This window comes from Neodiprion pinetum, chromosome 7 (genome assembly GCF_021155775.2).
Source record: "Neodiprion pinetum isolate iyNeoPine1 chromosome 7, iyNeoPine1.2, whole genome shotgun sequence".
In the NCBI taxonomy this organism is placed as follows: domain Eukaryota; kingdom Metazoa; phylum Arthropoda; class Insecta; order Hymenoptera; family Diprionidae; genus Neodiprion; species Neodiprion pinetum.
Window position 1 is genome coordinate 17,360,243 of NC_060238.1, and position 16,419 is coordinate 17,376,661.

A 16,419-nucleotide genomic window follows, 5' to 3' on the forward strand; every position below is an offset into this window, starting at 1 on the left:
GAATAAATGCAAACGGAATTTCCTTAATCTGATAGGATCCTGATGTTATTGACCATCCAATGCCTAACTACGATATTCTCCCTGCTTGCGAGAGAGAAATAACGATAATGCGGCCTGATCCAGAAACAGAATGCATCAACGTACGTAGCAGCGTGAGTGTACCAGTGTTACTAGCTAGAAATAGACCATAAATAATAAGTTTGCTAACTCAGAGTCTTTCCCTAACCCTTGTCCAACTAATCAAATTATAGGTTTCCCCACTCAGCAACTCGAGAAATAACCCAGAAACGTTAGTTGCAATTATAGGTTCGTTCCGAAACTAGCTGGTAGCGCTCAAAACTCTTTAAAACAGAGGCAGAGTTAGTCACGAACTCGGCCGCGCAAAAGAGATAAAAAATAGTTGACAGCACTGGGAGCTAATTTCGGAACGCACTCTATATCGAGAGAAAATAGTGAAATTTAGCAGTTTGAGCATCTGACTGCGCATGCCCGAGCTTCTTCAATTTTTGGTGCAGAAACTCGGCTTAACCCTTTAATTCACGCTGGGACGCTCAGCGTCCCACCTTTTTTTTTTTTGCAGCTTTATATGTATTAAACTACTTTTTTGGTAATAACTGCTGAGTCTTTTGGTTCTACATGGTCCCTGAAATATTGATAAGTCTAAGAAAAATATGACATTTTTTTTTATTTTTTGTAAAAATAGCACACGTAAACAAACGGCCGAAATTCGCACTTTAGGACGAAAAAAAACATTTTCTGCTAATCTACCATGAAAATCTGAATGCAAGTTTTTATAAAAACTAATACGCGCCAAAAAAAATTTTCCTGTTGTTTTTGTTTGTCCGCTATATTGGATCCGCCATTTTGAATTTTGCACAAGGTTTTGAAAACTTTTATTGTTCATTCGCTGATGACTGATACGAGTCATCATAAGAGCATTCGTCATTATAGACGCTGTAGAGTTCGACCTCCACGCCCCCTTTCGAGTATGGTGCCTCCCCTGCGTTGCGGACGAAAATATTGCTGTGGCATGATCTCGCCGATCAATAGAGATCAACTAGTGTGCGCATGCGTAGTCAGTCGTTTACCCGGCCTGATCATTTTCATAGTTTCCTATGGATATAAGATTCTGTGGTAAATCTCTAAATATTATTGAAGGAACGATTTGAACAAACATTAACCAGATACACTTTTGCATAATCATGTTTTTCAACTACATAGCGCAGTAAAATGAAGAATAAACTAATGCGAACCTCAAAATACTAATCAGCAATTAACAATTAAAAAATTACAGTTGTTTCATATCCCATTTATGAGTAAGTGATGAAAATGCTAAATTCAGTACTCGGGAAAACTAGCTCTACTCAATTTCATTTTGATGTTCGCTAGGTCTAAGGAGGCTATGCAGGTCTCAGACGTGATTTCAGGAATCTTAGATTTTGCATGATTTCTGCATAGTTGGATGGATGTGGTGGATATATGCAACCCAAAACAAGCTTCCGGCCAGTATCATATCGCATCGGTCCAGCGCCTGGAATCGTTTACGCATACTTGCAACACTGTGATGACTGCGGAAACGAAAGCGCAAAAATACAAGAAACGGCACTATCGGAACCGAAAATGCATCATAACAACTGTGGTCAAAATGCAAATAATGAGTCCAGCAAATATATCTCTGGAAAAAAGGTAGCCTACTCTAAGATTATTTTTCCGTTTTAAGACATCCATCCCCCACGACTCATCTTATATTTTTCGATTATAAGGACCAAATGAGGCACAAACCGTTAGAAAATTTTGACTACTAAACTGAACTGAGTTAAACCGTACAGTAACTATAATTACAAGTTTTCTCAGCTTTGTATTTCCAAATACTCCAGCATCTTAATTTATGATCAAAAACATGCGGTTGAGACAGACTTTTTTTTGTGCAGGTGCCTTGTAGACATAAAGCGTTACCTCCCGAAGAGAGCAACGCTAACGCTGTAACAGTGAGTACAGAATTAAATCCGGAAAAATCAATCAAATGCCAGAACAAGGTATTAAATGGAAACACCAACAGAGATAATGGGAATTGTGAAAGTATGACTAACACAGATACAAATTCGGATTCCTTGGCTATCCCCACGTCGAATCCCCCAACAGAAACTTCGTTATCTTCGCCAAATACTCGAGTGTCATCACCGAATCACGTAATTTTAAACGCTAATGTGAATAACAATAATGGCATCCTAAGGAAGAGCGCGCTCAAAGCTGCTCTTAGCTTGGATCCAAGCGCTCTTTGTCGAGGGACTATTCCCTACGAGAAAATTGCATTTTCACCGCCACCTCCACGTCTGAGTAATCCAGGCAGTATGGAATTGAGAAAGGTATGCAATTGACTACTGAAATTCCGCAAAAAGCTGAATTATCGGGAGACTCAACAACAAGGGATTTATTTTTTTTTTACATCCAACTCGGATTTTGATGAAGGGTGGGGTCGATAATTCCAAACGATTAGAAATCAGTTTCATCGAACTGGGGTTAAAAAGTAGAGAGGCAACGTGATATATGGTGTGTAATACTCAAAGGCGAAGTATGCGAAACTTAAATTCATAAACTTTCGAAATATTGGAAATAAAAAAATAGAAAAGTCGAAATGCAGGAAGGTAAAAATATTAAAAGCCAAGAAAACAGAATGGGTAAATTTTCTATATCTTTTCAATATTTCTGAATTACTGCCGATGATTCTAAACTTCAGCTCTCTGTATTTTTACCTATTCTTATGCGGAATTTCTTATACTTCGACTATCTAAACTTTGAAATTCTTCAGACTAAATTTTCGTGTTTTTGAAAATACGATATTGTAACCCTTCTCTATCGTGGCGATTCTATTTTTTGATCCAAGTTCAGGACGTTCGGCGACACGAATTTGAACTTCACTAATAGTGAATTATTTCGAAATTGAAGATGTCAATTATTTACTCACAAGTTTAATTAGATTTTTTTGGCAGTCAATTACGTAATATCTTTGTGTTGTCGCTCAAACCTTTACTAGAACGGCCGAGTTGTCAAATTTACTGACGACGAACGATCGATGCCACATGTTGTTATGAAGGTTCAACTACCTCAATGAAAATTGTGTTCATCATTTTTGGATTTTCTTTATATACTCCCTTTTATCTAATTTATGGATTCTTGGTATCACCTTGTTTGTAATATTCAGCCTTCATGAAATTGAACTCTCCGAATTTTGGTCACTTTTCATCGATTCCTGGAAATATTTGCATTTTAACAGTTTCAGTCACAGCTTCCCACCTCAAAAATTTCCATGTCCTAACCTCATCACAATTTATTTACAACTTCAAATGGCCTTTGTTACTTCGTATGACTTCGTAAACCCCACAAATAACAAGTCTCTGCTAGAGCAACGAAGATAGAGTCCCATAGAAGCGTACGGCTTATGGGCCGCTTGAAGCAAAACTTTCCGCGACTCGTAACTCCGTAAGATGGCTCTACCGTCGGTCAACAGTAGAGAGCACGATCATCCCAACTCGCCCGTCGGAGCCAACACACCGACACTGTACGCATTAGTATGGAGCGCTATACGTGAGCCACACAATTAACTGTTGGGGTGATAGCTCGTCCGGCACCCCAACTTTTCTTGCTTCAAATAGCCTGCAAGCCGTACGCTTTTATGGGACTCTATCTTCGTTGGCTAGAGTCATCGAATTTTTATAGTTTTGTCGACTTTAAATCCGCCGTATTGGATCTGCCATCTTGGATTTAGAAATGATTAAATTCTAACTTCAGATTACTGATCAGCAACCCCAAAAACTCCCGAGTAACAAAAGTCAGGCGAAAACGTTGAGTGGAAAATATGTGACCGAAAGGGTTAATTCAGTGATACGCATAAAATATTTTTGAATGTTCCCAAGGATTCTGTGGGTCACGAGTTGCCGAGAGAAGAGGGGTGCTCCTGCTGAGATTCAATTAATGGCGGCTGACAACGCTACTCAGACTCTAACTTAGCCGTCAATCTTCTAAAGAGATCAACTTCCATGCCAGGATTTGGATATATGTCTCTACTGACGGTCGAGTAATTCTTGCTCTGCCTTCGAAAAGGCTAGTTAAGCGCATGAGACATTTATACAGGTAAAATATTACATTTCCATATCTTATTTCATTTTGTACGCAACTGAAGTAAAGAGACAAAGTGCCAAGAAGCAGAAGCAATTAGTGGTAGCTACGGAGAATTAACTTTAAGGAATAGTGTATTGTGTAACAAAGAGGCAAACCCGGTTTTTTCGGGGCAGCGTAAGTTTGCAATATGAGTCGTAGGTGAGCCACTGACACATATGCGAGGCGAGAAGGCCGTGCCTCTTTGTCGCACACGATTCTTTCTATAATAAGAGTATGTTATGCGTTTTTTCACGAAGCACGAAATTGAGGTTAGGGTTGCGTAATGTCAGATTTGTTCGTGACAGCGCATGTGCGCAGTACAGGAAAAAAACATTTAACTCTCAAGACAACCCTTTCATGCATACCTAAATTTTCCCTTACATGCGATTCACTCGAAATATTCCATTCACGGGCTTTTGGGGTCGCTGATTACGAATCTTGAATTCGAAATTCGAAAATTCAAAATGGCGGATCCAATATAGTGGACAAAAAAAAAAGAAGAAAAATTTCAAAAAAATTCTGTAATTTTTTTTGGTCCGTATTAAGTTTGTGTACAAATTGGCATTTGGATTTTCAGTGTAGATTGGCAGAAAACGCTTTTTTCCGTGGAAAAGTATGAATTTCGACAATTTGTACACATGTGATATTTTTGCAACATATAAATAAATAAATTTCATCTTTTTTTTAGACTTAGAAATATTTTGGGGACCATGTGGAACCAAAAAACTCGGTAGTTGTTACCAAAAAAGTAGTTTCATAAATAAAAAACTACAAAAAAAAGGTGGTGAAATAAAAGGTTAAAAGTGGTCTTTTCAGTACTTCGCGCATGCGCGTTCGCAGACTCACTCGACCATCATAGAAACGGGTACTATGTGTACGAAAAACACGCATGGAAAAACGCTTAAAACATGCTCGCGTTAAAATAAAATATAATGTTCGATCGCCGTCGTTGATATTTAATTATAATTAGTTTAGTGAAATGGTGTATATATGTATATATACAATCGTGTTTCCTCAAAATGCAACATTCTTAAGTCTGGCAATTTATAACGGAATTTATATACGGGGGCGCTCCGCCTGATGAACGTTATTTTGTCCTTCAAGGATACAATTCAGTGCAAAGTGAAAATTTTTTTACAAAAACACTTGAAAGAAACCGGGGATACTTCAGTGAAAAATGTATACTTCAATTTCAAGTTTTCACAGTTTTTGGTGTCTTTTAGTTGTCCTTGGATTGAAGTACACGGAAAAAATGCAGCCATTTGAAACTGAATTTGAAAAAAGTCGTTTCTTGATCATGTCAAGAGCAGAAATTTTGATCAAATATAGAGATTAAATATACTACCTCTCAATGAAAATCAAAATAATACAGAAACTTCAGTCGAAATTCCATAATTTTGTAAACTTATTCAAAGCATTAAGTAAAAAATACCAAACAGAGGGTATACCTGAATATAAAGAAGGTAAAAGACATAGGCACCAGTAAGATGTGTGATTATTATGTACAATTTCCTATTTTATTCTATTCGTTATTTTAAATTTTCATCCATTTTTTTGCCCAGTTGTATATTTTTCATAGAATAATCCATCTGTTTAGCTTTTTCCGAGATTCACCACGTAATATTCGAATTAAACGTAATCGTTAAATTTGATACTCTGACAAGTGATTGTTTTTCGTAATAATTTGAACAAAAATAATTTTCCTTTTATATATTCAATTAATCATTTAGAATGTCACACAGTTTTGAATATATTATCGTAATCTGATTTTGCAAAATAAGCAAAATTTTTTTAACGTATAAAATAATACGGAACCAGCCATTACAAGATTTATCTCATTTCGGGGTGTAGATCCAAAGTTATAATCTTTTTTACCCATTTCTATGTGATATTTTTTTCAAAATCATGAGACTAAAATTTTTACGGGACGCTTGCAATATATAATAACACGGTAAGAATGTCTGAGACAAATGAATAAACATTTTTACAAAATGTCATTCCACGTGTCGAATCTTGAAAAAACAACTACGCGCATTAGAGAAATGCACGTCATAAGAGCCAATTAACTTTTGTTAAAGTCTGAAAATAGATTATTAGATACAGACCTTTTACCTACTTTTTCGGCTATGCCCTTTACAGGTAAGATTTGAATATATCTCACTTCATTTGAAACAACTGTACTCACCAGACTTGGTCACCAGACGTTACGCTAATTTTTTTTGGCTTCCTGAACAAAAGCTCACTTCATTACGATAGAATTATAGGGGCCTGTGCTATTGAATAAAACTACCTTTTATTTTGGAATTCTTGACAGTAATTTTTGTTTTCGTTTCTGGATTTTGACGATCTGGAAAGCTTGTCTAGGTTTTTTTTTCCAAATTTTTCAAATCAATCGTCCTTGAAACGCGGATCAACAATATTTATAATATTGTATATATTGTATATGCGTCAGCCTGGAAAATATTTGATGCACGAGAAACATTTAAAAAAATTTTAAAACTCGTACGCATTTTTATAAAAAGAGCATTTCTTTCAAGTAATTATCACTTCTGATTCAAGTCTTGTTAGTAACGACTCAAGCACAAGATATTTTTTCGGAAAATTTTGATAGTGTGAATTAGAAAAAAATTTTGTACTTCTAATCTAGCAGTTTACCAACTGTTGTTTCGATTTTTGGCTTTGATTAAAAACATTGAGTATAAGATTGTTGAAAGTTAAGCAACTTGTACATGGCGTGAGTTGTGTTGAATTCAATCTCAATGCAAGAAAAATATCGTGTGAGCATAATTCGGAGCTGATTAATCTATAAGTTGCGAGGTGGTCTAATTAGGTTGGACAGTCCCGTATATATTAATATTTAAATATACTGGAAAATAGACGGTTTAATAGATTTCGCAATCGCTGGTAGGGGTGTTCGGTATTTTGAAAAATTATCAATAAAACTTTTCTCATATCATTCAACACAATCATAGATTTTTTAGTAGTTTTTATACCAAAATATGTATATATCTTATATACCAGTAAGGCGTTTCGTGTCAAATCAACCAATTCAGATTCTCACTATTTTAGATTTTTTTGAAACATTTTCAGGTCATAATCACATCCCTAAGACCCCCATTCGATTTATTCTGATTCTTTCAAGTTACAAATATTCAAAACTTTTCAAAGTGCCAAATTGTAAGATTTTGAACAATTATTCCAACGCGTGATTTTTGTTTCGATCGTTTTAAGCTTGGTCTCATGATAAAACGTTTTTTTTATTTTAGAGAGCATTTGAATTAAATTTTCGCTGACAAAAATCAATGTTTAACCTTTGAGAAATATCATAAAAAGTATGAAACATTTTACACTTTATGAAAAGTAAGTTACAACCGATACGATTATGCTGAAGGTGAATTTTATTTTTCCGAATTTTTTACAAATTTTGGAGACTTATAATCAGAAATAGATTTTATCGATGGGAATTACCGAAATCCTTGTAAAAATAGAAAAATAAATAATCAAATCCATCCATAAGATGTTAACTTTGTTTATAAACAATAAAATCCATTAGAAACATGATGAAAGATAGGAAACTAAATCAGTCCACACAATTGTGACGTCTTTTAACAGAATCAGGAATTTTTCGAAATTTCGTCAAGCATTGATTTTTATAAATCCAAAATTTTTCGCAAAGTATAAAAAAAGACGAAAGTCTTTTTCATGATGGATCCAATTTTAAAATGATCAGAGCAAAAAATGAGGTATTGAGATCTTTTTTAAATATTCAGAAAGGGGGAACTTTCTAAAGGTTTAAATATTTGTAAGTTAAACTAATTCCATAAGAAAATGGTACAAAAACATGTTAGGGAATCTAGGAATTGTGCTATCACTTAAAAAAGTTTCACAAAACATCTGTTCAAATTTCCTTTATTTGGTATGGAATACCCCCCATATATTGTCAAGACAACTTCGTTTGCATTGAAGATTGCGTGAGCTTCTGGAGTCTTGCAAAGTGATGCAACTAACAGTTTTCATTATGCTGCAACTGTTACGTGAACTATATTTCTACGTATGCACTGAATGTTTATCAAAAACACGCGAAGCTGACAGGGTATTTAAATCTGAAATTTCCTTGCGAATACCTTAGTTCACTATCCCAAAGTCACTTAAGGTGATTCCCTCATCAACAGAAAAGCGCAGCCTCGCATGACAGTACTGTAGTATATTTTAGATCCATTCTTCTTGTGGTGCTCAATTTATGGCAGTGGCACCTACTGCATTATTAATTCAAGTGCTTATTAAGTTTAGATTTTTGGTGCTCAATATGACTAAAAATACTCATACTTGTGTTTTTTGCAAGTTTACGCTACAGATATTCACGAAATAGTTCCTCAAATTGGATTAATAGGTACAGTGTTACGTTTATGAATGTTTGAGTATTCCATTATTTTAACGCATCATTGACATTGACTAAATACTTCATATTCTATGAAAGGCCGATAGGAAATTTTCAATATCGAATATGCTTAATTGACATTTATATTATGCATGTATGTAAACGGTTTGTTCGTGGTTACGCATCACTTGTGTTTTTTTTTTTATAATCAGTCTTAACTGATCGAGCAGAATGTCATTTAATATTTTAGATGTTATCTGATTGTGAGCTTAAGCATCTCTGACGTGAAGATTCCGCGGATAGCGTGATTCTGAATACAATGTCTAACAAAAATATCCAAACACTTTTTCATTCGTTCGAGAATAACGGCAGGGAGTGTATTTTTGCGCTTAGTGGTAATTTAGTGACAGGAATGTGGACTTTTTTAGCATCAATGTTGGGCAAAAAAGACTTTCTTCAGATGTTCATGTTCGGTATCATGGAGTGCAGAATTGCGCATCCTGCAGCGTCTTCAAGTCAGTGATACTTATAGACTTCAAGAATAGTCAAAGTAAGTAACATTTCACTCGGTTAGTCGATACTGTTTATAGCATCCTTTTCAGCACTGTAAGTTTCATTGATGCGCGATATGATACACACAATATTTTTAAATTTCATAACTGCTGATATTCATTTGGTTTGTGTATATTTTCTTATTATATTTCTTACTAAATGAATGTGTATATTCGTGATCCGTCATAAATGAAAAAGAATGTGAAGTATACGATAAACTCCACGGCTTTCGGGACTTTTACTCACTCTCCGAGACCATAAATTCGCGGAACTGTTATGTTTCACGCTTTATGCCTACTAATAGCACCAGGGATGAATGTAATTTTGGATTTTCCGTTTCAAACACATAACGTTGGTCTCATCATTCTCGTCATTATAATGACTTTTCACGTCAAGAACGTTTCCAGCACCTAATCTTGTTTCTGATACAACGTCATTTTCTTGTGATCCATAGTGCTGCACGCGTCTAAAAAAAATCGTCAGACTGTATATTACCTGAGGGTGCAGGTGACGCACAACAATGTCTCAGATTTTACATCGCCTGAAACCGTGGTATTTCGTCGTGCGAGCAGACTTTCATGCTTATAAACAGAAATGTTTTTCAACCAAAAAAACACATATATGTACAAATTTTGAATCTGAAGGTATGTGGGTGTTTTAGTATTGTCTCAAATAACAGTTTTTCACTTTTCTTGGTAAATGTGCTAAATTTGTTTTAGTATGATTAGAAAATATACACACAGTTGTAAGGCTCAAAAACCGTTCGCAATGCTTGGTTTTGAATGCATAAAAAAATGCTTCGAGTTAAAATTGTAATGATTGTATACATAGAAATTATAAATTAAAAAAAAAATTCTGGTGCATTGGTCTCAAAGTCAATTGCAAGTTTTATTGGAATATTATAAAATCGACTACTGCGAAAAAAGGGTTGTCGCTCTTATTTTTTCAAAATCAAGCTACCTGTAACTTGTCTACTAGATAAATGTTGAAGTCACAATATTCTGTGTAGTAAGAGAAAGATCTCTTATTGAACGTGCTGTAACTATTTGCTTCAGAAAACAGGACAACTTTTACTTGAAACATTGTACTGAATTCAACAGTCTTAGAGATATTGGATATTGATTTGACAGTGGAATACTCGAAAAAAATGAACCCTTGTTTGTAATGACGGTGCAATTAGTATGACATAAACACAAGCTGTAATGATTCTCAAACGCAAAATTTGAATACGACTCTGCAGAAAATCAGTTAATAGTATACAATTTGATCAATATATACCTAAGTTTTGATCTTCTCAAAACTGTTTTTCATCATCTGATCATCAACTCTAGGAAATTTGCACACAACTCTACATTTATGGATTCTATTTTCATATGTATAGTAGTGAAAGTATTTTATAGATTATTTTTATTTATTTATTTTAGTATATACATTAGCAAAAGCGTATCGTCCAACCATGCAGGTTACGTTACTTTTTCAAACTCATAACAATACGATTCATCATTGAATCATTATTCGGTAAAGTGACAATTAATGATTAAAACTCGTATCGCTGTGGTACGGGTTTAATTTAGGATAAACTGAGACCTGTCACTGAATTTTTATTGTGTTGGCACGGTGATTCAGGAGATAAAACTCAATGTTTTTGGGTTGAACAATATTCTTACATCCATTTTCCGTGCGACATATCCTCGATCACAAAATAGTGGAACGAGTAAGTAACAAAACGTATAACGAACTGATGTTCAGCCTATTTTATGAGCTGTTAAAAAATCAGGCGCGGTCTCGGGGAAAGAAATGAGGGCGGTTACCTCGCCTAAGGGATAAGGAATGCTTAACTGTGACACAAGCATGAAATACACGTGATAAAATTTTAGAATAAGGACCCTTCAAAGTTTTCCATACTCTCTGTATCAAAGATTTTTTCTGAAACATTCCATATTCGAGCCAGTCACCGCAAGTGACGTTGTCAAGAAGCCACGGTGCCGTAACCGAAAAACAGAGCTTACCATCAGTCGCCTTGTAAATGTAATCGAGAATATGAGAGCATGGAAATCTTCAATTGTAGAAACGCTCGTGTAAAAATGTTTCGGACAGTTTTATGTTTCAAATAGTCTCGGCACTTGAGTGTCCTTGAGAGGAAAATACTAAAGTAATGCCGGTTCTGGATACAGATTCCTATATACCGATACAGTTACCGGCACTTAGCGAAGGCACAAACCACTTTCGCGAATGTTCGAGAGTAGGAGATATCCCCACTATAATTGACTTTATCGATCATCGGATTATTTCGTTGCTCTACCTCACCGGCAATTTTCTCTGCCTTACCTCAGTTTTAAGTTTCATCAGGCACAATCAGTGGGAGTTACACTCTGCCTTACCATGTTTTCAATTCTCGTTGGCAAAGTCACAAAACTGCATGTGCAACATACCTACGCTATCGAGAAAAATCGAGAAACTGCATATTACCGCGATGCGTACCTCATCGAGCTTACCAAGCGCAAACACTAAGATCATCGATTTTAGAAGGTTCTTCCACCGTGAGTCAGTTTCGAGAATATTCTTCCGTCACTTGACATATATTTGTATTATCGACGAACTGAGAACACTAATAAGGAGGTAATTTTATACCTCTCTTATTGCACGAATAAGGTAATTTTTTGTAAAAACTGTTACTTTTTCGTTCAAGCTCGAAATTAATATGATTTCACGGTTTTTTCTATTCTTTTTTTTTAGTCTGTTATTACGGTTATTTATCTTCACGCTACTTTTAAACTTCATAACTTATTTTTTTCGTATAGAGTTGAGGTTCTTTCATAAATTTCAACGTTTCAACTTTGTTGTTAAGTGGTTCAGTTCCAGTTTCAATTGAATCAGGTTTTGTACTTTCTTAATATTTTATAAGAACAAGGTGATTAAGTCTCAGAGTTATTATTGTGTCTGAATTCTCTTCGTTAGCGTAGAATAGATTCAAGATTGACGTCTTGGCATAAATTTCTATGCCTTTATAATATCATGTCTCCCCCAGCATACACAAGTTACCATCTGTCGTTTGAGAAATTTTTTTGGAAGTCTTGATTTTTTAGAAACTACTGGAAACCGCCTTCGGAACGTTCTTGAACTCAACGTTACACCAAAAACCGTGGAGTAATTTTAGAACCTTCCAGAATTCAATGTCGCGTCGAAAACTATTAGATGATTCCAAAACTCTATGTCACATTGAATCCCTTTGACCAGTCGATTCCGAGAACTGCTGGTCATCGGAGGAGGTCAGTACTGATGGAAGAACTTTCTCGAACTTGACTCACGATGAAACAACCTTCTGGAATCGTCGAACTTACGGGATGTAGCCCGAGAGGGGCTGAAACCATAATACGGCACACCGCAATGCCAAGATTTTGCCCAATTAGGGTTAGAATTATGGTAAGGCATAGCAAATTGCCAGTAACTTGATGTAACGAAATTATCTAATGATCGATGAAGTCAATGAGAGTGAGGATATCCTCCACCCTTATAAATTCTGGAAAAATTTTTATGTCGAACCCAAATCTCGGTAACTGTATAAGAATCTGTGCTCAGAACCGGGATTGCTTTACTAAAGGCAGAGAAATTGGCACCAACAATCAGTCTAGTAAATTATTACAGCATAATATAACCAGCGCATATCACGTGTGGAACTATTTTACTAAAGCCCGAATTTTTCCCAAATGGCCTGTATGACGATGAACCTAAGTCTGCATATTTCTGTTATTAACTACGAGTATGGAAAATTTAGCAGGACAGCAATAGAGTATTATTAACAATCTAGAGGATCCTGGAATTTAGCTCGTGCAAACAGTGGTGTCTAACATTTCAGATTCTACAGTTAGTCGCAAAGCATTGTCTCAAGGACACTTGACGAAAACACGATATTTGCCTCCTCTTCACACACGTATCCCTACAGTTAGAGATTGAAAGTCATTATGGTATCAATGACATCTGATTTTCCAGCATTTTTTTCGGCTCACTTATGGAATCAACGACGGCATGTTTTCTTGAAACGAGTATCAGGCCATGTTATACACTATATGGTATACACGACGGTGATCCTTGGCAAGTAACCAATTGAATAAAAATCCAATAATTTTAACTTGTTATGTCAATGCAAAAATGCCATGAAAAATTTTGTGCTGGTGATGGCATAGTATTAATTGTAATTATTCATCACATAAATGCTCGCGAAAAACATATTGTAACACCTAAGAATATAGCTTAATTTTATGACAACAAAGTGAACAATTTCGTCGGATTAATGTTTGTAGCCAGCGCTAAGAGAATTTTTTAGAGATCTTATAGGTATGGTTGATTAACATTTAAATATGGACGTCGAAATACATAGTTAAGATAGTTACAAATTTCACAAGATCTCAAATTCTCAAGACGGAGTTGAGGCATGTCCAAACTTCGCTATACAGCATCACATAGTAAGTTTATAAGATGTCGTTTCAAAGGTATTATTTTTTTATGAAGAAAACACTCGTAAACTATTTATCCTTTCAGAATCAAGCGGATTGTAGATGTGCTCAACAGTTATTATAAAAGCATATGAACCCCTGTAGAATAAATTTGAACAAAAAGTCTATTATAATATTATACAGGGTGGGGCATTTGAAATGTTACAAAGAAATAGCACTCAAGCTATTGGTAATATCTGAAAAAGTTTCAGATAAAAGTTGTATTGCTCGATAAAGACGCTATATAGAAACATTGTAACTTTTTTCGCTGGAGAGGCCAAAGCAACGTCCAAGTTAGTCAACTCCATTTTTTTGAATTGAACGATGTACTTTTTTCTTCATGACATCATTACTGACGCTGACAATAGGACGAGTTTAGTGACGTATAATACAAGGCATTCTAGTGACGCATAGTGTGATGACGAGTGAGATTTTTGGCGAGAAGTGGATAGGATGAGCCAGTCCTCCAGTTTGACGACCTCTTTTGCTAGATCTAACACCACTAGCTTACTTTTTACGGGGTTTTGTGAAAGAGCGCGTAATGGCGGAAGCACCTGCCACGCCTGACGATAGAAAGAAAGAATTTACTGCATACGCCCAAATTACACCATAAATGTTGGCTGAAGTTAGATGATCTTTTTATCGGAAAATAAACAAAGGCTCACAAGTCCAGGATCATCGTTTCGTGGTTCTTCTGTCGGTTGACCCAAACTGTGGTTTTTAAATCGTTTACTGAAAATGATCATGTGTTAAATTATAAAGCGTTACGTCTGAAATTCACGCCTAATTTATTATAGTGTATGTATAGTATAGTTCACTATATGATGAATAGAATAAATTATACATGAATTTCAAAATTACAATGGGAAAATAAATTACAACGGTCACGAATGACGTCTTCTTTGAAAAATACAACTTGTAACTAAAACTTTTTTGGATTATCACCAACAGTTTGAGCACTATTGCTTTGTAACACTTTAAGTACTCCACCCTGTGTAATGTATAATGTATATATATATATATATATATATATATATAGTATATAATAATTGTAAATATTGATGATTTGATGCTGCAAATCTGCCAGTAGATTACTTTCTCTCCGTTTGTAATTTGTACATATTATTCAATAACTGAAACATTCAGCATGTAAGAGAAGATAAGAACGATATTAAATTAAGTTGCTGAAGAGCACAATGTGATGTGTATGATGAACCTATATATTATTTGAGAAAAAAGCCAAATTATCTTACGTGCCAAAAAAAGAAAGAAATGTTACAATCATACTAAACGAATGATAAACTGATGTGTCAAATATTTGTTATTTATGTTTAAATATAAGTCTATAAGAAACATCATATTTAACAGTGTATTTTTTTTTTTGAAAAATTTATTGACTGTTAATACATATATCTATAATTGGCATTAACTGATAATTATTATGTGCAGCTATTTATTAAGTATTATTATCATATACGTTTATATGAATATTTAAAACTGTTTTACCGTTGATTTCGTATATCCATATATGTTTGAATGTTTTGTGGTAGTAGATCATAAGATTATTATACATGTTGGATAAAATAAAATCTTATACAAGAACCGCTTACTTCAGTTTTATCGAAAATAACCTCAAAACGAACGACTCAAAAAGATCGCAATAACTATACAATTTCAACATCCATGACATCATTATTGCCGAGGAAACTATTTTCTCAACGTAACTATGATTATAGGTTCAAAAATGAATATTCACGTTTATTTTATACGATATATACGACTTTTTCCAGCGTTATATATTTTTTATATTAGAATAAAATAAACATGTCAATCTATTTTCTCATCCAATTATGTTAATTGCGAATCATATCTGCGACAAAAAAGTATGACGACTGAACATTGTGCGTATAAAACGGTGTTAGATGTATCAATTAATTGAAAAATCTTTGAATTAGCGTCGTTTCGGGCGCCCGGATTAAAAACTTAATGGCTGGTGGTAAATATGTCATGATGAAACGTATGTGACATATACGTAAATATGAACGAAAATTCTATAGTTATATAGTATAATAAACGACGTATGTATGCAGAACGCTCGTATTTTATATGCGTTCATATGCACTTTCTATACAACATATGTCCGAACATGCTTCGATGTGCACTGACTTTTGCATCAAGAAACAAACGAGTTTTCATGGAAAAAAATTGTGGATAAGTGAATTTCTGACATCAACATATGTTTGGACGCATTTTTTATGTAAGGATGCAAATTCCAATATGCAATTGCAGTATTAAAATTACTAATCCCGTAGCATCAGTCATCGACCACGTGCTCTACGTAATGTTCACTACTAAAACTACGAAAACTTTGTAGAAAAAAATTTTCCGCTTCGGAATCTTCTTTAAAAAAAAAATATTCGATATATGCAATGACTCGTGAAAATATTTCTGTACAGCTCAAGGTGAGAGTACAACAGGCTTACTTACCACAGTCAAAATATCGTTCCTTTTCACTTATGAACCTAGCATGTCTCTGTTGAATGTGTATATGAACATAATATATACATGTGTATGAACTTATAAGCCTGTGTAGGTACGACACACGTACGCGTTCTGTCCACTTGCTGGCAGTACAGAAAGAGACCCCCAGAATTCATGCGTCCGTCTCTGCGCGGTTTTAAACTTTTCAATTACACACATTGGGCAGATTTTTACATAAAAATATAAGATAATGTTTATTGTTTGTGATCAACCATCAAGGATTGTATTATAATTTGCGGGGCCTGAAATAATTTGGTAAATTAACATAAAGATGCCTAATTACTCGTATTTTTATAC

General features: G+C 34.8%; 1 protein-coding gene across 6 annotated transcripts in view; it reads left to right on the forward strand.

The window, feature by feature from the left end:
• Nucleotides 1-15,192, forward strand: part of Alk (Anaplastic lymphoma kinase) — a 44,299-nt gene extending 29,107 nt beyond the window's left edge. For 3 of the 6 annotated variants that reach the window (XM_069137663.1, XM_069137660.1, XM_069137662.1), the window contains 4 exons: nt 36-152; nt 1,459-1,686; nt 1,932-2,366; nt 3,915-15,192. In XM_069137663.1, coding sequence (XP_068993764.1) covers nt 36-152; nt 1,459-1,686; nt 1,932-2,366; nt 3,915-3,962 — 828 coding nt within the window. In that variant the 3' untranslated portion in view covers nt 3,963-15,192. The remainder of the gene's footprint in view (nt 1-35; nt 153-1,458; nt 1,687-1,931; nt 2,367-3,914) is intronic. The other 3 variants (XR_011177594.1, XR_011177595.1, XM_069137661.1) reach the window with 3 other exon arrangements.
• Nucleotides 15,193-16,419: the final 1,227 nt, after the last annotated feature.